At 63.7% G+C, this 26,312-nt stretch overlaps 4 protein-coding genes across 4 annotated transcripts; 1 reads left to right on the forward strand and 3 right to left on the reverse strand.

The window, feature by feature from the left end:
• Positions 1 to 4,010: 4,010 nt before the first annotated feature.
• SRXN1 (sulfiredoxin 1) lies at positions 4,011 to 5,370 on the reverse strand. The gene is made up of 2 exons (XM_066561685.1): positions 5,107 to 5,370; positions 4,011 to 4,943 (listed from the first exon to the last, which is right to left on the reverse strand). Exons 1-2 carry the CDS (start codon positions 5,365 to 5,367, stop codon positions 4,740 to 4,742), a joined length of 465 nt encoding a protein of 154 aa, XP_066417782.1. The 5' UTR covers positions 5,368 to 5,370; the 3' UTR covers positions 4,011 to 4,739.
• Positions 5,371 to 7,119: 1,749 nt separating this feature from the next.
• SCRT2 (scratch family transcriptional repressor 2) lies at positions 7,120 to 12,119 on the reverse strand. The gene is made up of 2 exons (XM_066561595.1): positions 11,996 to 12,119; positions 7,120 to 9,855 (listed from the first exon to the last, which is right to left on the reverse strand). Exons 1-2 carry the CDS (start codon positions 12,117 to 12,119, stop codon positions 9,149 to 9,151), a joined length of 831 nt encoding a protein of 276 aa, XP_066417692.1. The 3' UTR covers positions 7,120 to 9,148.
• Positions 12,120 to 15,902: 3,783 nt separating this feature from the next.
• Positions 15,903 to 18,326, reverse strand: SLC52A3 (solute carrier family 52 member 3). The gene is made up of 4 exons (XM_066561752.1): positions 18,259 to 18,326; positions 16,613 to 17,683; positions 16,235 to 16,358; positions 15,903 to 16,115 (listed from the first exon to the last, which is right to left on the reverse strand). The coding sequence occupies exons 2-4, from the start codon at positions 17,638 to 17,640 to the stop codon at positions 15,903 to 15,905; spliced, it is 1,365 nt and encodes a 454-aa protein (XP_066417849.1). The 5' UTR covers positions 17,641 to 17,683; positions 18,259 to 18,326.
• Positions 18,327 to 24,920: 6,594 nt separating this feature from the next.
• FAM110A (family with sequence similarity 110 member A) lies at positions 24,921 to 25,922 on the forward strand. Its single transcript, XM_066561780.1, has one exon. The coding sequence runs from the start codon at positions 24,921 to 24,923 to the stop codon at positions 25,920 to 25,922; it is 1,002 nt and encodes a 333-aa protein (XP_066417877.1).
• Positions 25,923 to 26,312: the final 390 nt, after the last annotated feature.

Here is a 26,312-nt window from a genome sequence, read left to right on the forward strand (position 1 = left end):
CGCCCTGTTTTCCTTCACCATTTGTCTGCCTGTGCAGAGCCTGTAAATCACGCAGTGGGGGGCAGAGAGATGGGCTGGGGGCTGGTGGCCTTGCTGGGGCTGGGGACATGTAGGGCTACACCAAGGGCCAGGGGTCCCACTGGAGCAGGGGACATGCAGAGCCACACCAGGGGCTGGGGACATGCAGGGCTGAGCAAGAGGACAGGGATCCTCCTGGGGATGAGGATGGGCAGGGGTCTGCACTATGTCTGCACTGGCAGCTCTCACCATGCATCAGTCCCCATGAGGGACCCCAACCTTCTCCTGTAGCATTTGCCCAAGTGCAGACCCCCACAAAAGGGTATGTGCAGCAGTGCCAGGGGCAAAGCTGGGGATGGGCAGCCCCTTGGCATGACAGGCAGGGAGCAGGCAGGGAACAGGCAGGAACAGGCAGGGAACAGGCAGGTGCCTGTACAGAGAGGGGAACCCCCACTCTGCCCTCCTCTCACCCCACAGCCTTGCTGAGCCATGGCTGGGGGTCCACAGCAGCCCCTGGCTCTGACAGGTGGTAAGACGGATGGCAGGGGCTGTGTACTCAGCTGCACGTCCCACACATGGCCACCAGCTGGCAGGGACAGGCTGGGGGGGTCACACAGTCCCCACACCCAGCCAAACTGCCCCAGGGCTTTTCTGGGGGGCATGGCCACGTGTGGGGTGCTGGTGGCCTGTGGGGTCTGGAACATGGCAGGGCACAGGCAGGAAAGGAGCAACAGACAGGAGATGGCTCAGTGTGGGGTGGGGACAGTACACGTGTGTGCCCACGAGTGTGTGTGGGGTGTGCAGCTGCACACATCTGTACATCCCAGCATGCATGGATGTGTGCACAGGGTGTGCACAGGGATATATGTGTGTGTATGGGACTGTTTGCACGTGTGTGTGCAGTGGCACATGGCTGTGTGCCTGTGGGTGCCACGTAAACCCCAAATGCCACCACCTCCTGCTGCAGTGACACCTCTGTGTTGGCACAGATGTGTGCATATGTGACCACCGCCTCGCCAGATGCTGCAGACAGAAGGATGGATGGACAGGAGCTGTCATCCCTGGCTGGGAGAGCGGCAGGAGCCACGGGAAGCAGGGAATGCTGCTGGCTCCCTGCCTGTCCAGCTTCCTGTGCAGGCTGTGGCTGTGGGGCAGGAGGACGTGTGGCAGCAGCCAGGTTTTCCTGTGCTGCCCAGTAGGCATCTGGAACAGGACATGAGCCCCTGTGCCTGCCCCCCCCCCCCCCAGCTCCCCCAGCACTGTGGCCTGGGCTCTGACTCAGCTGGGCAGGTGCAGCTGAGGCATCACAAACCTTCTGCCAGCTTGAGTGGGTGCCAGGACATGGTTTGGTTTGGCACCACAGCTGATCCAGCCAACTAACTGACCCCTGGGCAGAGGGCAGCACCAGGCAGTGGCTCAGGCATTCACGGGACCCTGCATGGGACACAGAGCATGGAGGGGACAAGGCAGGGGTTGCAGCCCTGACTCCAGCCCAGCCAGGCATCTCCTGCTTGCCGGGCATCGTGGGGTCAGGGTGCTGGGCACCCTGAGGGCTGGGTCCTGCCTCTGCTGCCAGGGAAATGCCCCCTGCCCCCCACACCAGGGAGTGTTTATCTTCGAGGTGATACTTAAGTGTAAGAAAATAAACAGGGAGCAGATGGGGCAGGGGCCAGGGCTGCCCCCAGCCCCACGGGAACGCTCCAGCCCTGCTGGGAAAACACCACAGCCAGCGAGGCAAATGGATTCCAGACCCAGGGCAGTGCTGGAACATGTGGCCACCAGGACACTGGGCCTGACCCTGCTGAGCCCTGGTGAAGCAGTGCTGGACTGATCCATTCAACTCCACCCCACCCCATCCCATTCCATCCCACCCTGTCCTATCATGTCCCATCCTATCCCATCACAACCCATCCATGCCATCCTGCCCCATCCCATCCTACTCAGTGCCCCAAGTCCACAGCCCCTGACCAGACCTTGGCTCTGGGGGATGTCCAGGACTGGCCCCTCTGCCTGTGGCTGCCCAGTTTCAGGGTGCTCACACCAGTGAAGCCACAGACGTGGGAGCTGCCCCATCCCAAATACACAGTCCTGTCCAGCTGAGCCCAGTGAGGCAGGGGTCTCATCCCAGGGGAGTCTATCCCTGCTCCCCAACACGGAGAGACCAGAGAAGGCAAATCTGGGAGCCCCTGGAGCCCCCTGGGTGGGGAGGAGCAGTGAATGCCATGGGGACTGGGCATTGTGAAACATTTGGGGAACAGAAGAGTTTCCCCATTTTCCTGGATCAGGGCTGTATCAGAGTGACCTGGTGGGTCCCCAGGCAGTGTGGGAAGCACCAGGCCCCCCTGCCCCTGGGCTGTACCTGAGGGCTGGGGCTGCTGGTCTGGAAGGCATTACACGCCTGTCGCGCGGGGAAGTCTGTCCCAGTTCCGGAGCTGGGACCCCTCCCCACCCGGCCCGGGCTTGGGGGAGCCCACAAAGCTCCTTTGTTCCTGCCCTGGAACGAATGGATTGGAGGCAGCCGGATCGGCTGTCAGTCGGCGACACCAGAGACCCTGCGGGTCAGGCAGAGGGAAGGGGGACAGGTGGAGCACGGATAGAAGGAGGCAATGCAGAGACCCATTCCTGTGCCAGCCAGGGGCTTGTGGCACCAGCAGCCCCAGCTGGGAGCCAGCTCCCACTGCCCACACCATGCCAGCCCCATGGATGCACCAGTCAGCCCTGGAGATGCTCACACAGCACCTCGGACACAGCTCCAGTGCCAGGGAGCCCTGGGAGTGATGTCAGGACACCCTGGGACTGGCACGGACCTTTGGCACTGTTTGCAGGGGATGGCAAGCTGGAAAAGCAGATCCTGCAGCAGGCTTCCCAGCTGGAAGAAGCCTCCATGGCTTGCAGGAAAACGAGTTGCAGGATCTGGGCAGCCTCAGTTCATTCCCACTTTGTGGAATTCCCAGTTTTGCTGAGCTGCCTCTTATCCAAGGGATGAGGGGCACAAGCCCGGGAGAGTGGGGCAAACAGCGTTCATATGAGATGCCCAGCAGTGGGGGCACACAGGATATGGGCAGACATCAGTCTCTGCTATGGGACACCCATTTGGGGGCACTCTGGAAATGTCCACATTGCCCCAGGAGCTGCTGCAGGAGCTGCTACCTCCTGCCTCCACCCCCCGCTCTCTAACAAGAGGAAACTTTTTAGCACGCCACAATTCTGAGGAGAAATTTATGGCCCATCAGGGAGCCGCGGGCCAGGGCTGCTCTCGGTGAGTGCTTGCAGGGCTTCCTCCTGGCACACAGCTGCTTTCATGCGGCACATGCAGCTCTGGAGTCTCCCTCCCGTCCCTTCCCCTCACCCAGCACCCCCAGCCCACCCTGCTCTTCCTCCCCAGTGGATCCCGCGGAAACGTGGAGGCAGCGGGAAATTGTGCCCTGTCCCGTGCCAGCACTGCCAGCTCCTGCCATGCAGAGGAATCGGCCATGCCCTCCTCTCCCAGCCCTAGGGGAAGAGGATCCGCTCAGGAAGGAGCATGGCTGATGGGGCAGAAGTGTCCGGCCGCAGTTTCCCAGTCCTTCTGCTGACTCACGGCGTGGTGAGTGAGTCAGTGGCCTTTCCCCTCCCTGGATGGAGGCTCTCGACTTAAGAGGGATGCTGGGATGCCCAGGGGATGCTCGAGGCGTTTTTTCAGGCTGCACGTGGGGTGACGACGTGGTGCTTGCAGAAATGACAGCATCCCAGCATGGCAGGACCACGAGTCCCCACAGCTGGGCCAGAGCTGACCCTGAATTCAGCTCCGTGGCAGGGTGGGCTGGCAGAACATTGTCCTGTCACAGCATCCATCCCCTCACAGAACATCCATCCCCTTGCAAAGCCTCTGTCCTTGTTCTGTGTGCCCACAGCCACTGCTCTTGCTGGGGCCAGGCCACCATGCTGTGCTATGTTGGACCACTGCATCCCTGCTCCCAACCCCAGCACCCTCTAGCACCATGCCAAGGAGCTGCAGAAGTTTTGATCATCTTTATTCCAGGTGCAGCAGTGGCTGTCCCCACCACAGGATTTTGGAGATGTCCCCCATGGAGACTGGGACACTGGTGTGCCCAGAGTCGCTGAGGGAGGGCTGGGACTGGCCATGCCAGGTCTCTTCCCTGTGTCCTGATTCTGTTGTGTCCCAGTTCGCCTGTACCCCTTCCCGGTTCAGCTGTGCCCCGAATGAGCTGTGACTTGTCCCAGTTCCAGTGTGCTCCGGTTCCGCCATTCCCGCTTGAGCCATGCCCCGGTTAAACCCATTCGATCCCGGTTCAGCTATTCCCGGTTGAGCCGTGCCCCGGTTTAGCCTGTTCCATCATGGTTCAGCTATTCCCGATTGCGCCATGCTCCCGTTCATCCCTCCCCAACCGGTTCATCCCGTCCCGGTTCATCCCGTCCCGGTTCGTCCCGGTTCGTCCCGGTTCGTCCCGGTCCGCGCGGTCGCTCCGGGCGGCGCAGCGCGGCACAACACCGCCACCTGCCGGCCCCGCCGGGCGCCTCCCGGTACCGGTGAGAGCCCGACCCATCCCGGCTGCCGGGACCCGGGGACCCTCCGAGCCTGGGGGACCCTGACCCATCCTGGCTGGAGGAACCATGGGGACTCCCCAGGGCTGGGGACGGCGACCAGATCTTCATGAAGGGCTCACGGGTCGGAGCCAACAGGGATAGAAGGGGCTGCTGGGCATCCTCGGGGTGCTGGGCTAGCGCAGGTGAGGCGTGGAGGAGCCGAGGTAGGTACGGAGGTCGCTGAGGGTGGAGGGGATGATCTTGGCGGGGATGGTCTCCCGGCGGAGTGCCTGGTGGGCAGCATAGCGGTGGCAGCCCCCGAAGGAGTAGAAGTAATCGCCGCCCTCACTGCCTTTGATCCAGAGCACGTCGATGGGGGGCACCCGCTCGGGATCCTCCTGGGAAGGGGAAGAGACGCCCAAGAGCAACACACCCCGGCACTCCCATCCTACCCTGACACCCCCCGACTGTGCCAGGGCTTGGGTGCTGACAGCTTCCCCAGCAGTGCCCTCTGAACGGGTGCAGGAGGGGCTGCCTCTGCATCCCGGGGGCTGTGCTCACCTGCAGGGTCTCCATCAGGCTCTGCACCTTTCCCGGCTCCAGCTCTGGCGGGATGGGCCGGATGAGGACCCGCATGGGCACGTTGTGCACGGCCGCGATGTGCTGGGTGTGGATGCTCCTGTCCTCGGCCTCTGCCATGGCTGTGGCTGCCGGCCGGCCTCGGCCGTCCTCTGTCGTGCTCAGCCGAGCCCTCCGCTCTGCCCCGAGCAGTGCAGCGCCCAGCCGTACCCCTCTACTTCCTCCTTGCCCGGCCATCGTCATCGTCACGGCCTCCGCCCCGGTGTTTTGCAGAGTCACAGTGAAGGGGCAGGACAGACTTCCGGGCCGGGTGCCAGAGCCGCTGCCTGCTCCGGGGAACCTGCGGTCAGGGCTGCCCTCGGCTCCTCCTTCCCCTGGGACACCCATGGGCATGCGGCAGCTGAGGTCCCCACCAGGTGTGCTGGGGGTCCCTGTCCTGCCCCCTGCGGGTCCCACCTGGCCGGGGCGGGGCACTGAGGATCATCCTGCAGCTGAGAGTTGGGATATGACCCCACCTGCCTGGCTGTACCAGGAACATGTCCCCAACCCAGAGCCCCCTCCCTGCTGACACCGATGGGGTCCACAGCAAGGAAGGTGAGGCATGAAATAAATGCAGAGCTGACCGGTGATGCTGGGATGCTCCACAGCTGGGCAGGCACTGAAGAACTTCAGCCCTGAGTCCGTAGCCATGATATTTTCTGAAAAATCCTTTCCTTAAAATTTTTCCTCCTGAGAAGCTGAGAGGCCTCGGGAACAAAATGTAAACAATGATTATCTGCTGCTGTGGAATGCAACAGGTGGATCTGTGATTGGTCTCATGTGGTTGTTTCTAATGAATGGCCAATCACAGTCCAGCTGGCTTGGACTCTCTGTCTGAGACACAAGCCTTTGTTATCATTCCTTTTCTATTTTTAGCTTGCCTTCTGATGAAATCCTTTCTTCTATTCTTTTAGTATAGTTTTAATATAATATATATCATAAAATAATAAATCAAGCCTTCTGAAACATGGAGGCAGATCCTTGTCTCTTCCCTCTTCCTCAGACCCCTGTGAACACGGTCACACTGAGTCTTTCTAGGTCATTTCTTCAGACCAGTGTTCCAAACAGGGAGAGGCTCCCAGGAGGAACTGGGTCTCCCACCCCTCTGGCTGCTTCAACCAGGACACCCTGAATCCACAGCAGGGACACAATGACAGGGGATGGCTGCTCCCAGTGCCCTCACCCCGGTTCCTTGGTGTCATGGAGGGTCCTCAGCCCCAGAGCTGACTTGGAAGCGTGCAGATGATGGTCAGGGATGGTTTTGTGAGGCTCTGGAATTAGTTTCTTGCAAGGTGAATCTGGTAATGACTTTGTGGGTGAGGGATTGCACTGATGTCACTGGGAGCCCAGGGCTCAGCTAGGTCTGTGCTGACAAGCTGGATGCTAAAAATAATTTGCCTTCCCCCATTGGCACCCACATCTGGGAAAGGATGAGGAGAGAGGGGTGGGGAGCAGGAATGCCTGTCTGCCCCTGGGAGCAGGGGCTCTATTGGGTTGTCGTCACCGGCGAGTTCAAACAAAATGTGCTCACAGAATCCTCCCCATCCGGCGCAGCGGCGCCCCGGGGTGTGGGAGCGTTACCGGCGCCCTTGCCGGGCTGCCCGCCGGGCTCTGCGCCGCTGCCGGGATTTCACACGGGATTTACTTCCAGGTCAGCGCCCAGCCGCGCTCGCTGCCCCCGGCGCTCTCAGCAGCAGGGTGGCACCGTAACCCCTCCTTGTCACAGCAGGGGCTGTCTGGCTGCTGCCCGCTGGCTGAGGGGCTGGAATGCCCAGGGTGCCTCAGCCACCCGCTCCCAGCGGGCTGCCAGGACATCACCCCTCTATTTGGGGCAGTTCTCTCCAGGATGCTCCAGCCCAGGAGTGGGCATGGGCACAGGGCACCGTGGGATGGGCAGGGTGGCGGCTCGCCTGCCACCACCCGCCACCGCCGACACAAATCCCCCAAGACACGTGGTTAGTGGCAGAAATCCCTTTTATATCCCTGAATTGCATTACAAGTAATACTGCGGGTGGCCGGATCTCAGTAGACTTGTCATACTGGGGCTGGCGAGTACAAAACCTGGCAGAAAAAATCTATCATGCACGGAAAATTATTGCTGTAGTATCTGCTATTTACAGGAGAGAGGGGCAGCAGCGCAGTGCTCCAAGCCTGCCGGCCTCAGGACACCGTGCTTCGCGGAACGGCGCGGGCATCGCGGGGAAAACCCGGCGGGGCGCCTGCGTGGCCAGGGCGATGCTCATCCCCTCTGTGGGGTGCGGATGTGTGGTCACCGTGCCATGGCAGTGAGGACCATGACAGGGACATCCCCACTCAACCCGTGACCAACACAGGCACCGAGGCAGCGGGAGGAAGACGGTGCAAGGGAGGAAGACGGCGCAGGAAGACGGTGTGGGGGTGCGCGAGTGCGGCCCCGCGGGGCGCCGGGCTGAGTCCCCAAGTGTTGGGGACCGGCACAGGGTGGTGGGGCTGTGGCAACTCGCGGCCCGAGGTAGGAAGCGGAGGCGTGGGTCGGGCCCCGCTCCGGAATGCCGTGCGCGGAGCTTGCTCCGGGGCCGGTGCGGGGGCGCTCCGCCGGGAGGTTGCATAGAGTGGCTGGTTTGTCCCCGCTGGGCTGGCGCGGGGCACGGAGCAAAGCAGGAGCCCGTGGAAGCAAGGAAGACAAAAGAGAAGGGCTTTGCCTTTGTGGGAGGCTTGCAGGACATGCAGCCTGGGCTGCCGGGCCAGCTCGTGCCCTCCTGCCTCCGTGCCCGCCACGCAGTCCGCTCTGGGGTCCTGTCCCCGTCTGTGTCACCGTGGCTGTGTCCTGGGCACGGCAGTTCTGCTGCAGCTCTGCCACCTCCTGCGAGCCAGCGCTGGCATGGCCCGGCCAGTCTTGACAAATAAATAGTGAAAAGCATAAGTTATAAATAATATAAATAAGAACATTTAAATAGACTCACCCAAACTTTACAGCTACTCTGACCCCCTCCTCCTGAGTGCAGGTGGGGGGCAATGGCGAGGGAGCCGGGAGACGGCTGGAGAAGGGGCTGGGGATACATGGGGGGGTGGTTGGGGGTTTGGGTACTACCTGCCCCAGGGCTGGGTCTCCAGCCCAGCTGCCAGCCCAGCCCTTTGCATGGTGAGGGGAGCTGCACCTGCCTGGGGGGGCTATTCCCCATCACCGAGGCAGGGGCCAGTTGTGCCTGGCCAAGCTGGGAGCTGGGAGCCAATGGAGGTCGTGTCCTGTGGATCTCTGCTGGAAGCCCCTCGCTCCTCCCTTGGCTCTTCCCCTGACTCCAGGGCTGTGGATCTGCAGTGCCAGGGTGAATGCTGTGCCACAGGGCAGAGGGGCAGCCGGGTGCCCTGTGTGGTGGGCTGCAGGGACCCGAGGCTTCAAGGGTGACTGGCAGCCCTGCCCTCTGTCAGCCTCAGTGGCCATCAGTCCTGCCAAGCTGGCAGTAACACCAGCCTGTGGTCTCATCAAGATTAGGGTCAAGGGGAGGGTTTGCTCCTAGCGGGGAGCAGAAAAGTGTCTTTTCTCCCCCGGGGTCCCCCGGGAAGAGAAGCAGCAGCTCTAAATAAATAATAGTAATAAATTAAATAAATAGAGGTGAAAGTCACAAGCTAGGGGAGGAAAGTCTCTCCTGGGCCAGGAAGAGGTCCCCAGGTGAGTCCCCCGCAGAGAGACCTGCCTGGCTGCGGGGGGGCTCTGGGACCCAGGGGAAAGGAGCTGGGTCCCACCGTGGGGGGGACCCCCTTCCCAGGGAGCAGATGGGGAGTGAGTCTGTGGGGATGTGTCCTCCAGTCTGAGCACAGCAACAAACCACCTGGCTGCAGCTGCAGGAGTGCTGGCACAGGGACTGGGACCAGGATGGGATGGGGATGGGGACAGGATGGGATGTATAGGGGAATAGGGATGGGCATGGGATGAGATGGGGACGGGGATGGGGGTTGGATAGAAGGATGAGGTTGGGAAAGGGGATGTGCCACAGGGCTCGGGGGGCTAGTTCCCTATTGCACAGCTGTGTTCGGAGCCCTTGAAGCAGGCGGACTCGTAGTGCTTGTTGAGGTACGACTTGAGGGCGAAGGTCTTCTCGCACTGCTTGCACTTGTAGTGCTTGAAGGCGGAGTGGGTCTGCATGTGGGCGCGCAGGTTGGAGCGGTCGGCGAAGGCTTTCCCGCAGTGGGAGCAGCCGAAGGGCTTCTCCCCGGTGTGGGAGCGCATGTGGCCCTGCAGCAGCCAGGGCCGGCTGAAGGCTTTGCCGCACACGTCGCACTTGTGCTTGAGGTTGTGGGTGAGGACGTGCATGGCCAGGGCGGGCATGGAGACGTACGCCTTGCCGCAGGTGGGGCATTTCCTCGCCATCTTGCTGTCCAGGCTGCGGTGGGTCTGCTTGTGCCGGCTCAGGTTGGAGGAGGTGGCGTAGGTCTTGCCGCACTCGGGGCAGGAGTGGCGGTGGCTGCCACGGCGCTGGCTCTCGCTGCGCCGGCGCGAGCGCCCGTCCGTGATGAAGAAGGCATCCATGGAATAGCTGTCTGTCACTGCCGCCTCCCCATTGAAGTAGCGGGCGGAAAAGCTGGACTGGGGGCTCTCGGGATCGCTGTACTCCTCGTGGCCGGGTGTGTAGGCCGGGTCTGGTGGCGGTGGTGGCAGGCCTTGCTTCTTGTCAGTGTCATAGCCGGCTGGCGCCAGGCAGTGCTGGAGGTACCCTGTGGGGACAACACAGTGGGGTCATTGTCCCTCCAGAGCAGCCACACCAGGGACAGGAAAAAGCCACAAGCTAAAATTTCCCATAGAAGGTGCAGAATCAGGGTTGTCCCCCTTAAATTAGTTCCTGTCCCAGCTGAGCCACTGAGTACCAGAGCTGCATTGTCCTGCCCTGGCTCCTGTCCGCATCTGTCAGCAGGATGGGTCCCATCCCGCAGGGCTGCCTGAGATGAGAACTGGGGATGGAGCTGCGGAACGTCCAGCTGCGCCTGCTCCGCAGCCCCCAGGGGCTATTAGCTGCCAGACAGCTGTCGGTGCCGGGAGCTCATTGTTCACCGGGGCCGTGCCGGTAATGAGCTACGCTCTGTGGGCAGCCGGGATGAGGGGGATGAGGCTGCTCCAGGTTTTCCTTCCTCAGCAAAGGGGCTAGAAAAGACCCCCACCTCTCTGCTGTCCCCAAAGGGCCTATTCCCTGGAGATGGGACAGCACCAGGAGGACAGCAGCACCGGGTCTCTGGCCTCCTGCCAAATTGAGCGACCCACAGCCCGCCAGATGTGGAGCCAGGCTCGGGTACCACTCCACTGGCGTCACACACATGTGACATTGGTGCAAGTCAGCTCATGACTTGCTCCGTATGTAGGTCTCCCAACCTGTGTCAGAGCAGGCACTGCGTTGGCATCCCAGTCCCTCTGTGCTGTCACACAAAGGTCACAGCAGGAGCAGCAGTGCAGCCCTCTTCCCATGAGGCCAGCAATCCTGGGGATGTACTGGCACCCCATGACCCCCAAACTGGTCCCAGCAATCCCCTGCCTTGTGCACCCTGGTCCTTGCAAGCTGCTTCAGAGGCCTCATCCCCACTGATAGTGACAGAGGGGCTATCGGGGGCCTGGGGTCAGTGCACACCTGGGCTGACCCATATACACCATGGGGCAGCAGGGACATCCCACCACAGCTGCAGCTGAGCATCCCCTAAATCCACACAGCCTCTGGCAGCACCCACAGACCTCTTGGCAAGCAAGTGCTGCCGTTTGTCCCGTGGTGGCCAGGGGTGTCTATTGTGGGGAGGGGGCTGTGGGGCAGGGGCAGAGCCGGGCCCCCCCGTCCCCCGCGCCGTGCTGACAGCGCGGGCTGTGCAGAAAGCGCTCTGCTCAGCAATTTCTCACGCTGCCTCCGAGCATGCAGCAAGGTTATTTCCAGGAGAGCAGCGTCGGCAGCTTCTGCCCAGCTGCAGCACATCCCTCCCCCACCAGCTCCTGCTTGATAGGGGGAAGCAGAGGACCCCCAGACCAGACAGGCTTCGTAGCCCAGTCGCTGGCAGGGAATGCCCACCAAGGGCTGGGGGGCACTAGAAAAGAGGGCACAAGCACCGCAGCGGCTTGATGTTAGCTTGTGCATGGATCAGGCCCATTCCCGCATCCTGCTCCGTTTCCCAACCCACGAGCAGCCAGGACTCCCCATCCTATGCAACAGAGCCCCCGACCCACGGCCAGCCCCTCTTTCTGGGCAGGTGCCTGGGCTGTCCCGTTGTGGGGCTGTGCCAAGCTCGGGGAACTCTGAGCCCACCCCAGTGTTCCCCCGCAAGAGGACGGGATTCCAAGGACCACGGGCACCCCAAGTCCAGCCTTTTGCATCTCTCTCGCTGCCGGGGTACCCCCTAGTCTCCCCCCCCGCTCCCCGTGCCCCGGACGGCGCCGGCTCCCCCCGCGCTCCCAGGGGGGCTCGGGGCACCGCTGCGAACAATGAAACCCTCCGGCACGGCGAGGCTGCCGCCCCCCGCCGCCCCCCGCCGCCCCCGCAGACCGGTTGCTCCTTTACCCCCCCAACTTGCCGTGGGAAGGAGCCCACCTCGGTGTCCCACGGGCGGGGGGCACTCGGGGCTGCCCACGGGGCTGACGCTGTCACGCAGGGGATGTTTCCCCAAGGACCAACTTCGGCAGCGGCCGGTGGCCCGGAGCCGGGGACAAGACGACAGCGAGGGATGACACACCCCACCCCGCACCCCTCGCCCGCCGCGGGACACAACGCGGGGACCCCCTCCCTGTCCTGCCCCGCGTCCCCCCGTGTCTCCCTCCCGGTGCCCCGCCGGGCGCACAGACAATAGAGGCGGGGGGGCCCCTCCGGACCCCCGGCCCCGCACTCACCATCGCCGGCGGCGGGGCCGGGCAGCGTGTAGGGGGGCTCCAGGGGGGCGTAGGGGGGCGCAGGGGCCCCGGCGGCCGGGAACGCCTCCGCTTTCAGCTTCTTCACCAGGAAGGAGCGGGGCATGGCGGGGCCGGGCAGCGCTGGACACCTCCGGTACCGGCACCGCCACCGGCCCCGGCCCCCGCACCGGCCCCGGCCCCCCCCGCCCCGGCCCCGGCGCTCGGCCCCGGCGGTGCGCACGGAGAGGCGCGGGGAGGCGAGTGCGAGGGGCGGGGAGGCGGCAGGGCGGCGAGGAGGAGGAGGAGGAGGAGGAGGAAGAGAAGGAGGTGGGGAAGAGGGGGAGGAGGAGGAGGAAGGCAGGCGGTCGTGGGGGGGAGGGGGCCGCTTCGCCCGGCCGCGCCCGGAGCCCCTCCAGAGCCCCCCGAGCCTCCGGTAGCGCGGGGTGCCCCGGGCATCACGACACTGTGGGGTCCCTGGTCCCTCCCCCTGGTTCCTCCCCCCACCCCGGCCACGGACAATGAGGACATAGGGGGACGGGGGGGGAGACGGGAGGGGGGGGCACATGCCTCTGCCTCCCACCGCCTTTGTCTCCCTGCCGCCAGTCCCCGGGGCCAGGGAAGGACGGGTCTGCCGGGCGGGAGTCCTCATCTCCATCCCTGTCCCCATCCCTGTCCCCTGCCCCATTCCTGTCCCCTGTCCCTTGTCTTGTCTCCATCCCTGTCCCCGTTCCTGCTTCTTGTCCCTTTCTCCTTTCCTTGTCCTTGCTCCCTGTTCCTATCCCTGTTCCCGGTTCTCATTCCCATCCATCTTCCCTGTTCTCATCTCTGTCCACAGACCCTTTCCACTGATCCCTTTCTCTTTCCCTTCTCCTTCCCCTGTATCTTTTTCTCTGTCCTCACCCCTTTCCCCTCTTCCCTGCTCTCATCTCTGTCCCATCTCTGTCCCACCTCTCTCTTGTCCCCATCCCTGCTCGCTGTTCCCATCCCTCTTTTCCCACCTTCTCTCCCCTTCCCATGTCCCTGTCCCACTCCCAGTCCCCAGGAAGCACCGTGACCTTCGGAGCCACAACAATAGCAGGCTCGTGGCAGTTCATTGTTCCCGGCCAGAGCCCCCACTCTTGCTCCCCCCTCGTCTCACTGGAGCCCCCACTCGCACTCCCCCTCCTCTCTGCGCTCCGCTGCAGGCAGCTGCTGCTCCGGGGCTGCCTCTCCTGCAGTGGTGCCATCTGAAGGCCGGACTTGTGCCATCTGAGGGCCAGTGGGTGACACGGGGACCTGGCTGGCAGCTGGCTGTGTTCTCCCTGAGCCTTGTGCAATGCCCAGAGTGTTGCAGCACTTAGTAAGGATGGTCCCTCTGCTGTCACCACAGGCAGAGCGCTGGCATGGCTGGCACAGGGCAGCCCTGGGCACACTAGCTCCTTTGGCCAGGGATGTGGCACTGGGTCTGGGGATCAAAAGCAGCATCCCCACGGGCAGCACCATGGGCCAGCCTGCTCACAGCCATGTCTGCTCCTTCTGTTGTGCCTAGAGCCACATCTGGAGTCTGCATCACAGTGCCCCTGCTCACTGCTTTGTGTGGTACTCCACAGCCCAGGGCATCCCACAGCATCCCACAGGATCCTATAGCCCAGGGCATCTCACAGCCCACATCCTAGAGCATCCCACAGACCACAGCATCCCACAGCATCTGATATCCCACAGTATCCTACAGCATCTGACAGCATTCCACAGCTAAGTGCATCCCATAGCTCACAGCATCCCCCCAACCCACAGCATCCCATATCCACAGCACTCCACATCCTACAGGATCCCAGGGCTGCTCCCCATGTGGGCTGGGGTCTCTCCACTTGCTCCCGCAGCCCTTGGCCAGGGACTGCCGGCAGCACCACGAGTCCCATCTGTCCCTGCAGCGCTGCCCTGACGTCAGGGCTCTGCCAAGTTCAAGGTCACCTCTCCCGCAGGGCTGCGGCCCCGAGGGGACATCGCCTGCCGGGCAGCTCGCGGCATCCCCGGCACACACACCGGGCTCCCGGCCTCTCTCTGCTCCCTGATTTATTTATCCGTGCGTGTGCCTGCTCTCTCCTGGAAGGCACGCTTGCAGAACGGGCATTACTTACGCCCTAGTTGGGCCTGCCTGCCCGCTGCCCACTGCCCGCCCGCCCGCTGCCTGCCTGCCCGCTGCCCTGGGATTTTGTCTCTCCAGGCTGCGGTGTAATAAGGGAGGTAATTAAGTGTAAAAGGCAGGAGGAGGGAGGGCTGGGAGGGGGGAGCAGCCCCGGCTCCTTTCGGAGGCAGGGGACTGCGATAATGTATGGTAATAACCGCAGCCAGCCCTGCCGAGCTGATAGCGCTGACGGCAGCGCCTGGGCCCCCCCAAACCTGCCCCCGCCACTGTGGGGAGGGGGAGCAGCGCCAGAAGAAAGGCTCAGCCTTCCTCCACCGGGTTTGTGCCTTCCTGAGCAGCTGTATGGAAATAATTCCCATCGGAGGCAATTGTTTCCCCGGCAAGAGGGAGGGGGCTGCGGGGGTACTGTGGGTGAGGGGTTTTGGGGGCTCTCAAGGGCAGGATCATCCTCTTGGGGGGCAGGAGGAGAGAGGTCAGGTCCCTACTCCAGCTCCCAGTCTACCCACAAGGGACATATTCTGCTACTGGAATGAGACAAGCTGCCCCGTGGTGCCCCCACACCTCCCACTGGTCCTCAGCACCCCCATCCTTCTTGGATCCTGGACGCGGGCTCTGGGGTCAGCCAGGATCTGCCCAAGGATGCCCACTAGTGCCAGGAGGCAGAGCCCCCCCTCCTGCCCTCTCTGCTGCCTCAGCTGCAGAACCCCCCCAGTGCCAGCCTGGGGGGCTGCTGGCCATTAGGAATTCCAGTCTCGTTCTTCCCAGAGGCATCCGGGTCGCAGCCGGAGCCCCGAAGTGGCTCCAATCCGTGCTGTGGTGCTGCTGCCGGCGCAGGGAGCAGATGCCAGACAAAGGGCCGGGGACAAAGGCCCGGCTGCCTCGTGCCCCAGGGAAGGGGCGCAGGCGCGTGCAGGGCACGGGTGCTGTCCCATCCCGGGGCTGCACTGCCCTGACCTCCTGTGCCTGCCATGTCCCAGTGTCCACCCTGCTGGCACGGCTGGGGCACAGCTAGGTACCAGGTGGGCCAGCCCTGGCACTGGTGCTGTGCCACCCCTGCCATGGGCACTCTGCCTGCACTGCTCTGGTGCAAGGCTCTGCTGCAGCCCCTCTCCAGCTCTGCCCACCTCAAGGTGCAGCAGGGCTGAAATGGGGTGCAGGGGGGCACAGGGCTATAGGGATGGGGCCACAAAGCAGAGGGTAGCAAATATCACACATGCCACTCCAGTCCCACTGTGCCTCAGTTTCCCCAGCTGCTATTGGGGGCCTTGTGAATGCTCCGTGTTCCCCCACCATCCCCCTCCTCATGACCGCCTTTGTCCCCAGTCCCCCCAGCTGGCTGCAAACCCCCTGTCTGGGGGCAGCTGCCACAGCACAGGGCCAGGAACGCCACCGGTGCAGCTGGGGCTGTGCCCACCCACAGAGTCCGGGGGGCTTTAGGGCACGATGCCAAACGGTGCCAGACCCCCCAGGGGACGGGACTGGGCATGGCCCCAGTTGAGAGGTACCCAGGTGGGGGGCACTGGCACAGACAGCCCCCTCAGCATGGGGGGTGCAGGCAGCAGGGAGGCAGAGGGCTGAATAAAATAAAACACCTTCTATTGTTTTCACAGGATTGGAACACCCCGTGTCCCAGCTGGGGACAAAGCCCTGGAGATGCTGCGCCCTGGCAGAGTCCATCAGGGAGCTGTGTCCTGGTCCCAGCGCTGCTTCCCAGCCAGCCAGCCTTGCTGGTTCTGGGAGTTCATGCTGGCAAGAGCAGTGGTCTTGGGGTGTCCGCCCCACTCATGCTGGGCACTGCAGGCTGCAGTAGTCAGCAGATTTGAAAAGGCTATAGACGTTGACAAGGGGGAACATGAGCAGTGCCCCCAGGAGGGAGCCCAGCTGCTCCAGCACCCCGTACCACACCAGCGCGCTGCGGCTGCGGCTCCGCAGGATCACCCCAGCCATCACCTTCATGTAGGAGAGCGTCCCGGTGAACAGCACCCAGGAGAGGACCTGGTGGCACAGGTGGAAAAGTGGTCAGGGCCAGGGGTTTCCCATTGTGGGGACACCATGGTGAGGTCAGGTCTGGGTGTGGCGTCAAAGACCTCCCTGAGAGGGACACCGTGACTTACGATGATGACATCGCCCCACTGGGACTGCTGGAGGAGCGGGCAGGGACTCATCACTGCAATGGCCATGTTGTAGGCACCAAAGCCTGTCCCTGCCATAGTGAGGAGGACCATCAAGGTCAGGGACCTGCAAGGGACATGTGAGTGTCACTGGAGAGCACTACCTTTCCCTGGTGAGCAGCACAGACACGCAGCACATTCCGGCTCCTTGCTGGCTCCATCCTCCTTTCCTGGGGTGTCTGCGCTGCCAGGGCATGGGCACACCACAGGCCCTCTCCCACCCAGTGTCTACATCCCCAACCCTTGCAGAGTAGGGGCGACTTCTGGGGCAGAAGCCCCTGGTGTGCACTCTGTTGCAACTCCCAGGGCCCTGCAACTCACCTGCTGGGCAGGAACATGGCCACGATGCAGGCCAGGGGGTTGGCCATGGAGCTGAGCGTGGCTGCCAGGTGGTAGGTGGTGTGTCCGTAGGGCAGGCAGGAGTAGGACTGCACGGACGGCAGGACCCCGTTTGTCAGGGCGCTTACCCAGGCAATGAGGAGGTAGATGAGGGTGAGCTGGGTTAGGGAGTAGGAGACCTTCTGTGGCCGGATGTCCCCAGGTCCCTTGGGATCCTTTGGGCATGAGCAGCCCCTGCTCAGGTGCGAGTTAGCTCCCTCATCAAGGATCTGGTCAAATGAGTTCAGCACAATGTTGCTGGGAAAGAGGTGCTGCTGAGAGAGCTCCCACACCTTGGGCTGCCGGGTGAGGAAGAAGAAGGCCAGCAAGCAGGTCAACATCATTGCAGTCATGAGCAGGAAAAAGATGAGGGTGGAGAAGTTGGGTGGGAGGTAGTGGGTCTCCAGATGGAAGATGGTGCTCTCCACAGTCTCATTGCCAGTAGTGATGTTGACTTCGTAGCTGACATTGGTGCAGCTGGAGATACCAGAGCCCTGGCCCAGGGCAATGAGAGATGGGATCAGCCCACTTAGGCCTTCACCTATGAAGAAGGTGTTCGTGTACTGAGGCTGCAGCTGCATCATGAAGGGCAGGAAGGTGACAGATGAGGTGCAGTCCACCAGGGCCAGGAAGAAGGTAAGGATTAGGAAGGGGATGCTGTGGGATATCCCAGCAATGAGGGACGTGTGGTTCCAGAGGAAAGCCAGGAGCAAGCAGGCCATGACACCCACGGACACGATCACATAGATAACAGCCACCTCCTTCAGCAAGCCAGGCCGAAAGCGATTCATGAGGGTGACGAAGAGCGGTCCCACGTTGGCCATCTGGATGATGATGGTGATGTAGGAGGGGAGGTACCACTGCTCCGGCAGCACCGTCACCAGCAGTGGCACCTCCACCCACAGCCCGTTGATGGCCACCCAGGAGCCCATGCCAAAGGCACAGGCCAGAAGGTGGGTGAGCAGTGCCATGGCTCAGGGCTGGGTGCCTGGGCCTGCGAGTGACGCTGCTGTGCTGTGGGGAGAGACTTTGATTAGTAGTGAGGAGAGATCTGACCCTTCCAGATCCTGGCCCTGTCCTCCCATGACTGCTGCTGGTGTTGGCAGAACAGCTTCCCTCTACGTGCCATGGGGGTGTGGGGTGCACAGCCCAGCCCAGCCCCCTTTGCCCTCTGCAGGCCCTGTGGACCCCTCTGCCCCCTTGAAGTGATGACACTGTGTCCTCCTGCCCTGGGTGTGGATCCTGATGAGCTTCACCTGGTCTCATCCCCGAGGGCTGGGGCTTGGCAGCACCAGGTGCCGTACCCACGAGGGCATTGAACCTGTGCCAGCTCACGTAGCAGCTCCGGGCCGCCTGCAAGGGCTCGGCACAGCCGGGTGCAGGGGGAAGGGGGCTCTCACCTGGGGGCTGAGGGGCCTGGGCAGCTGCTCTGCTGGGAATGGACGCCTCGTACCTCCCACTGCATCTGCAGGGCAGGACGACACAGGGCCCGTCCCCTTCCAGTCAGGACCCGCTCGATTCCGACACGCTCCGGTGGCCGCGGGCGACAGGCCCAGCAGCCCAACCTGCAGCCCAGCCTCTGCTCGTACCGATCAGCTGAGTCAGCCGGGCTCCGCACACATCCCTTGCCCGCTCCCATCCCGCTCCTGGGAGGAACTCTCACGTCCCGTGTCCCTACGCTCCGTGCCCCCCCGGTCCCGCGGAGCCGTCTCCAGCCCTGCCCCGGGGCGCTGAGGCCGCCAGAGGAAACTCACGGGGCTGAGCCAGGCGGGAGCCACGACCCAGCCATGGCCCCGGCCCCGTGGGAGGCAGCGGGGCTGCGGCAGGAGCCAGGAAGGAAACGGGCTCCGGTCGGACCGGTCCCTCGGCAATGTCCCAAGGGAAACTCACTGCGCTCTGGGGAACCGGCAGCACCACGCGGGCGGCAGCCAGTCCCGGCTGCCCGAGCAGTGACGTGAGGCGGGCGCGTCACCACCTCCGGATGCGGACCGGTGACAGCCTGGCCCTGCTCTGCTCTTCGTCTTGGTCCCGGCTGGCAAAGTCCCCAGCTCAGGGGGGTTATTATTCTTGGCGGTGTCCTGGACTTTGTCCTTGTCCCCGCCTGAACTGCGTCCCACCTATCACAGACTCTTCTTGCAGGTGCAAGTGTCGCCCGATGACGGTTCCTGTCCCCATCAGGATCTCTGCGGGGTCACGGGGTTGGCATGGGGCGCTGGGGAACCTCCGAATGTGGCAGTTGTCCCACCTCGGGACACTGCGGGGACCAAGCCGCGAGCCAGCGGATGAGCCATTTGCACCGGTCGGGAGGTGACACGGGTGAGGACACGGACCCCTGGTCACCCCCAGCAGCCATCCCCCCTCTCCCAGCCCAGACCCACCGCCCCAGGATGCCTCATGGCGGCGGCTCTTCCCCCAGCACCCACCGGGTGTCGCTGGGAGAGCGGGCTGCAGTCCTGCCAAACCCCGGGCTGCCTTCTCTCGTCTGCTTCCCCGCCTGCTTCCCTGCCCTACCTCTCTGCAGTGCCCGTACCTGTTCCTGTCCCTCCGGGGGACCGCAGTTTGCTCCTCCAGCCTGCCCTGCGCCTGTGGGAGCACCCACGGCAGCCAGGACCGTTGGGTGTAGTGGGGACAAGTCCCCGGGGCTGCCGGGGCACTGGGTGACAGTGGAGGGGGGATGGTCACAGTTTGAGGTGCTGCTGCGATTTAATCCCAGCAGGCAGCTCAGACCCTCTCAGCTGCTCACTCACACACACACCCCCGGTGGGATGGGTTACAAAATGGGGAAAGATAAAATGATAAAATGGACTAAACTGACGGATCAGCTTAATAGAAAAAGCAAGGATGTCCTACAGTCTGGGGTATCCTGGGGTGGTGGGGGGGAAGGGGGAGTGTCAGAACTGTCCCATCCACGTCCCCTCCCAATTTCTATGTCCCCTCAGCGCTCTTACTCACTGGTGGGGCAGCGGGAGGAGCAGAGAAGTCCTCGGGGCTCTGTGTGCACAGCTCAGCCAAGATCAGACACTCCTGGGTCATCAGCACTGCTTTCAGCACAACTCCAAAACAGTCCCGCCCTGGCTCCTATGGGCAAAATGACCTCTATCCCAGTCAAACCAGTACAGGACTCCAGGGAACCTGGAAGGTGGGGAACAGGTGCAAGGTACTGGGGAAACCAGGCGCAGGGAGCTTGGGGTGGGCGCGGGGCAGCTGAGGTCATGGTGTGTCCATGGGTATGGGGACAGGGAGGGGACGGCAATTGTCCTGTGTTTAATTTGTCGGCACAAAGAGGCGGCTCAGCCGGCAGTGAGACCCTTCCCAAGGGCCAATGGCTACAGGGCAGAAGCAGTGGGACCCCCGTGTTGCCCCTTCATGCTCCTCACCCAAATGCACCTGACGCGTGCTGCCCGCCCTGCCTGTGCCTTCTCCGCCCCCTGCCCGCCCCGCAGCTGAACTCCCGGCCCCGGGCCCCTCGCCCCTCCGCAGCCCCGGCAGATGCGAGCCAAGGCCCCGGAGCAGATGGCAACATTTGGTAGCCGAGTGGTCCCTGCCGGCGGGACTTTGCTGGGCTGTGATGACCATCCCTCCAGGAAGCCCCCTCCTCACCCAGCCAGGGCTGGGGAGCCCATCCCAACTGCAATGCCAGGGGGTGCAGAGGGGATCCCAGGCTGGGCACACTGCTCATGCCATGGGGGTGGCAGGGTGGCATGGAAAGATCGGCAGCCCAGGAAAGCAGGGGTCTGTCCTTGAGCTCAGCCCTAGTGAGACCCATCCCCTAATATCTTCTTCCATGTGTGAGGAGTGGGGATGGTCTGCCTGGGCAGAGCGTGGCCACTGCTCCATTGCTGGGGGACAAGGGGACCCCCTCACTGCAGGGTCTGCTGGCCACCCTATTTGAGAGGGTATGACCCCCAGACTTGGGGACCTGCTGGCGGCTCTCAGCCTAGACCCTGGCAGCCCCAGCCCTATTTGCATTCCATTTCCATGTGAAAGGAGCAGGTCAAGTTGAAAGTGGAAAGGCTGGTGGGGGGCAGCAGGGAAGGGGCCGCTGCCGGAGGTGAGACCCCAACAAAAGGGCCGGATCCCCAGGGCCCAGCGCTTGCCTGGCCATGGGCTGCAGCCACGGCCCCACGGCAGCCGCCATCTGTGGGTCTGTGCCGCCGCCACCACCGGCCAGACAAAGGCCTCGTGCCCAGCATGTCCCCATCTGTCACCTCCCTGGCTCCCGGATCCCTGAGCGCAGACCGAGTGTGAGCATCCGGGTGCAGGCAGCATCATTCCCTCTGCCCACAGGGAATGGGGCGATGCTGGGTGCAGCCAGTGCCTCCCCATTCTGTCCCCATGTCCCTACTGGAGCACCTCTGTAGATCTCTTGCTGGGGAAACTGAGTCAGGAGCAGGTGGTGGCTTATCCTGGGTCTGGGCACAGCATTGGGCTGGAATAAAACACTGGGAGTTAACACTCAAGTTGAAGGGGCTGGAGACCTCTCAGCTCTGGGGGTGCCTCTGCATGGGGGTGTCCACACTGCCGAGCCCCAGCCCTGCGGCTTGGCAGGTGTTGCCAGGCACCCGTAGCTGCCTCCACCCATCACTTCCAGGGGGGATTTGGCTGCTGAGTGTGTTTTCTGCTCGTTTGCAGCTTAATTTAGCATCCAGGAGGTCCTGGCAGTGGCACAAGGGTGTCTGTAGAAGGTGAGAGCAAAGGCACTGCCAGCGCCTCGTTGTCCCTGTGCTCACAAACACAGTCCACGTGTTCCTGGGGCAGCGGTGGGGAAGTTGCACCGGGTGCTAGGGGAGCATTCCTGCAGGAGGCTGCCCTCCCAGGGCATGTCCCGGGATGCTCCCGGGGAGGGCGAGGCTTGGGGCGCTGCCTGGATCCAACGCCCCGCTCCAACGGGCCAGACGTGCCCGAGCAGCTCCTGCACCTCCTGCCTGCGCCTCGGCAGCCGTGGGGGGACGCAGCCTGCGGGCTCTGCCCTCGCCCACCAACTGGGATTTTCTAGCTGAGCCCGTTGTGCGAATCTGGGCTCAGGGCAGCCCTCTGGCTCCCAGACTGTGTGCTTTCCTTGGCCCTCCTCTCTCCACCAGCTCCTTGTCTTGCCCCAGGAGCTGTTTGAACAATGCAGGGCTGTAACTGAGCTCCACAACATGAGCCAAATGCTCATTCCCTCTGTGCAGAGCTGAACGGAGATGCCTGGACCATGGGGCAGGAGCCACCCTGCCTGGGCTGGGTTCAGGCCAGCAGGTCCAGGTGGCTGCAGGCTTGGTGACCGTGTTCCAGTCTGTCACCTCTCCTGCTATCCAGTTTATTTTCCTCTGTTTTGGAGTTTATTGCTGCTGGGTGAATGGGGAAACAAGATGAGATTTCCAAATGAGAGTAGGCCCTGCCAACTGCCCATACCAGTGATATGAGGGAATCTGGGAGCCCACAGCAAGGCTGGGAATTTCCCCTGTATCCCTGAAGCCCTAACCCAGCACCAGCACCCTCTGCCCACAGCGAGCAGTGACATCCAGAAGCATTTTGGATTTGTCACTGTGAGCACCCTGGGCCGTGTGTGCATCCAGGCTGCCCAGCTGGCACCGCGGGCTGAACCGGCACCTGGGACGTCACTGGGCACCGGCGCGCTGCGTGACGCAGCCTGGCACGGAGGAGGAATGCCCTGTGCTTTCCATCCCATGGGAGCGCTGATTTGCCTCGGAGGGCGTCCTCGCCCGGCGCTGACTCAGCGGCAGCAGAACCGCTCCAGCACCCTCCAGCCGCCATCAGCGGGGAGACGGGGAGGACAGGGAGCAGGGGAGGGTGGGGACAGCAGGACACCATCGGGACACCCTCGGAAAGACAGCACGGAGAAGAAGGGTGGCAACTGATCCGGCCGACGAAGCTCCCACACCACAGGGCCAATCCAGGTGGGTGGCAGAGGTGGTGCTGGTCCCATGCTGGTTCAGTGCCAGTGGAGTGGGGCTGGGTGAGCCGGTGAAGGGTCACAACCGTGTGCCTCTGGAGCAGCTCCTCCAGGCTGGAGGTGACCTGGTGTGCCATGTGAGCCTGGCTGGACTGCCCACCTCAGGAGGGAGAGGAGCTGGGGCCACACTGGGCAATGCCCAGAGCTCAGATCCCCACACTCCAGCTGGGTTTGGGGTAGGGGATTATGTTGCCAAGTTTTTGGGGCTGTTTGGAGGGCGGCTCCGCTCTCTCCGCTTCGCTCAGTGCAGCCCAGCTTGGTGTGGCCGTGCCAGAGCAGTGGCTCAGCTCTGCAGGAATGTGGAACAGCAGGTTGTGCCCGGCCGGGCTGTCCGTGCTGGGGAGGGGTCCCCAAGCTGGCCACTGGTGGCTGTGCTGGGGCTCCTGCGTCCTTGTCCCTGGATTTCGCAGCCATCTCCTCTGTGGCTTGGCTGAGCCTCTGGTACAAAGCTGACCGTCTGGTACAAGCCTGACATGGGGACATTTTCCCACTTTGCCTTGCCTGGGGGACACTTTTGCACCCCTGTGCTGAACCGGGGAGCCCTCCCTGTGCTGGGCACAGGTACAAGGGCAGTGAAGCCCCTGGCCATTGGCACAGGGCTGGGCAGCACTGGACCCGAGGGGTTGGGCAGAGGGGTGCAGAAAGCTGCCCCGGGGAGGAGGCGGGAGGATCTGTGCCCGTGCTGGGACCGTTCCCAGCTGTCACCACGCCTGGCCGCCCCCCTGCAGACATTTTCCAGGTCAGGAGGCAGCATGTGCCCCCAGGCAGGGGATGAAGACGGGGAGAGGGGCAGCCAGCCTTCCCCATGGCCACTCGTCTGTCACAGCGTGTCAGGGGGATGCACTGTGTGCAATCTGGATCCTGCTGGGGTCCACATTCTGGGGAATGTGGCACCCATGGGCTGGTAGGGGGTGCAGACATGGCTCAGCTCTGGCTCAGCCACGGCTCGGCGGGGCTGTGGGTACCAGGGCTGGCTCCTGCCCCTGGGACAGGCTCTGGGCTGCTCCCAGGAAGTTTGTGCACGCAGGTGAGCGGGTGACAGTGGCAGCTGCCGGCTCGGGGCTGCCACGGGAGCGAGTGAGGCCACAGCACACCGGCCCTGCCCTGCCCACCTCTGCACCCGGTGGGTGCTGGGGCTTGCTGTCACATCCTCGGGCTCATCAGTGCCCCAAATCGGGACCCTCAGGAGGAATCTCAGAGCAGCTTGGTAAAGGGGTTGGGGTGGGGAAGGGGGTCTGACCCACATATACTCCTGTGTGCCCTGCGGCTGCTGACCCCCTCTGGTTATTGGGGCTACTCTGGGGGTGTCCACCTCTGGTCAGGGGACTGCAGAAGGGTGTAGAGTTTGGGTGCCCTCCCCCCCCTTTTCGCTGTGGGCAGGCTGGTGCCTCTGCGCGACCGTTGTGGCGGCTGCGCTTGTTGGGGTTGGCAGGGACCCAAGGACACGGGTGCACAGGGCCTCACGCTGCCCCGAGAACGCCGGGGAAGCACGAGTGGAAACCCCCGTGTACTCCACTTACTTTCCAAGGAGCTCCAGGATGAGAGCAGGGAGCCTGGGAGCAGCCCCGGAGTTTGCGAGAGCTGAGGGAACAGCAGAGGGAGCGGAGCACGGAATCCACCAGCCCGGCAGGGTGGTGGGTGATGGAACCCTGGACATGGGGGATGCACGCCTGCGAGCAGGCAATGCACCCCTGGGCATGGGTGATGCAAGGATGTAGATGAGGCACCCCTGGGAGCAATCAGGGCTCCCCTGGGAGTGGGCGATGCTCGCCTGGGTGAAGGAAATGCCCCCCTGGATGTGGGCAGTGCACCCCTGAGCACGTACGAGGGGCACATACAATGCTCCTCTTGATGCGGGCGATGCACCCCCGGAACCTGCGGCTTGGGCAGAGCATCAGTGAGGGGTGCTCGGCTCTCTCCGCCCCCGCTCTCTCCCCAGGGCGCCCCTCGCCGGGACCGGGGCGCCCTCCCCGGCGGCGCCATTGGCCCCGGTGCGGTTTGAAGCAGGCGTGCGGCGCGGATTGGCCGGGGCATTGTCGGGGAGGCTCGGCGGCGGCGGAGGCGTGGTGACCGCCTTCAAATAGGCAGCCCGGAGCCGGGGGCGCAGCGAGTGCGGTACCGCACAGCCGGGGCTGCCTTTGTCTGCCGTGGGGCCGGGGCGCGGGCAGGGGCAGCATCGCCGCCGCTCTCACTCTGGCCCCGCTCTCACTCCGGCCCCTTTCCGCAGCCGACGGCACCTGAGCCCCTCGCTGCCCGTGGCGGCCGCTCAGCCGTGTCCCGGTGCCGGCACGGAGGATGCCCGTCGAGGCGCTGCAAGCCGGTGACACCATGAAGGGGGTGACGGTGACGGCGCCTTTCACCTCGGCCATGCCCGTCCGTATCCTCCGCAAAGGGCCCGCGTATTTCCGCCGGCACGCCGAGCCGGGGGCCGGGAAACCCAGCGCGGTGGAGAGGCTGGAGGCCGACAAGGCCAAGTACGTGAAGAGCCAGAAGGTCGTCAGCACCAAGCAGGAGCCGGTGAAGCCACTGCTGCTCAAGCAGCCTCTCTTCACCCCCGGGGTGCGCCGGGCTGTGCTCACCCCCAGCCGCAGGGCACCCCCGGGGCCACGCCGCGCCGATGCTGCCAGCCCGAAGACCTCCCTTGACCTGGAGATCCTCAACAACCTCATCAACCTCTGTGACAGCCCCTTCCCTAAGGCGGAGAGCCCGCTGGGCAGGGAGTGCAGGTGGCGGGCGGAAGCGCCAGCGGTGGAGGGGGCTCTCAAGCCACCGGAGAGCCCGGCCACCCCCAAGCCCCCCGGCAATGTGGCCGTGCGGAGGGTGGACGTCCGTCCCTGTGGCGCTCCGCGGAGCCCAGTGACACCGCTGCCTGCATCCCCCATCCCAGGTGGGCTGCCTGTGACCCCGTCCCGGAGCTCACCCGCCCGCCCGGAGAGCGCCCGCCGGCAGCCGCTGCTGCACCGCTCCAAGTCGGACCTGAGCGATCGGCTCTCGCGGGCCACCGCCGACCTGGAGCGCTTCTTCAACTACTGCGGCCTTGACCCCGAGGAGATGCAGGACATGGGGGCCGAGCGCTTCGCCCGCGCCAGCTCTGACATCGTGTCCCTCAAGTTCCACAGCGTGAGCACGGCCAGCTCGGAGGGCGGCCGCTCGCCGCCCAGCGCCGCCACGCCGGAGGGGCGGCCGGCCGAGCGTGTGCCCTACGGCATCTCCATCATCGAGCGCAACGCCCGCGTCATCAAGTGGCTCTACGGGCTGCGCCAGGCCAGGGAGCCCCAGCAGGTCTCCGATGTGTAGCAGTGCCGTGGTGGGCACTGGGGATGGGTTGCCCATAAGTGGGCAGTGCTGGATGGGGACAAAGCGCTGGCTGTGCCCTGGGAGGAGCAGGGACGTCTTGGTGGTGACAGGACCCTTGAACTCAGCCTTGTTGTGCCACAGCATCGCTGGCCTGATGTGGCCAGGGATCCATGGTCAGACCCCTGTGCCCAGCACTGGAGACCCAGGTTCCCCAAGCTCATGGGAAGGCAGAGGAGAGGACACGTGTCCCTGGGTGTGTGGCTGGTCCTCAACACCCACAGGGCCTCAAGTGTGGCTGCCCTGCCTGTACTGCTGGCAGCTCCTGCCTGTCCTGCTCCTCACCAGCATCCCAGGGTGGGGTGCAAGGGGCTGGGTCCCCCTGCACAGAGC

Source organism: Molothrus aeneus, chromosome 17 (assembly GCF_037042795.1).
Source record: "Molothrus aeneus isolate 106 chromosome 17, BPBGC_Maene_1.0, whole genome shotgun sequence".
In the NCBI taxonomy this organism is placed as follows: domain Eukaryota; kingdom Metazoa; phylum Chordata; class Aves; order Passeriformes; family Icteridae; genus Molothrus; species Molothrus aeneus.

Bases quoted from the DNA above. Each gene is read 5' to 3' on its own strand.
- SRXN1 (XM_066561685.1), bottom strand. From the start codon at position 5,367: ATGACGATGGCCGGGCAAGGAGGAAGTAGAGGGGTACGGCTGGGCGCT. The intron at 4,944-5,106 runs GTGAGCACAGCC...TCCCCTTCCCAG, and splicing joins GCCTGATGGAGACCCTGCAG to GAGGATCCCGAGCGGGTGCC.
- FAM110A (XM_066561780.1), top strand. From the start codon at position 24,921: ATGCCCGTCGAGGCGCTGCAAGCCGGTGACACCATGAAGGGGGTGACG.
- SCRT2 (XM_066561595.1), bottom strand. From the start codon at position 12,119: ATGCCCCGCTCCTTCCTGGTGAAGAAGCTGAAAGCGGAGGCGTTCCCG. The intron at 9,856-11,995 runs GTGAGTGCGGGG...TTGTCCCCACAG, and splicing joins CGGCCCCGCCGCCGGCGATG to GGTACCTCCAGCACTGCCTG.
- SLC52A3 (XM_066561752.1), bottom strand. From the start codon at position 17,640: ATGGCACTGCTCACCCACCTTCTGGCCTGTGCCTTTGGCATGGGCTCC. The intron at 16,359-16,612 runs GTGAGTTGCAGG...TGTCCCTTGCAG, and splicing joins GCCATGTTCCTGCCCAGCAG to GTCCCTGACCTTGATGGTCC. The intron at 16,116-16,234 runs GTAAGTCACGGT...CTGTGCCACCAG, and splicing joins AGTGGGGCGATGTCATCATC to GTCCTCTCCTGGGTGCTGTT.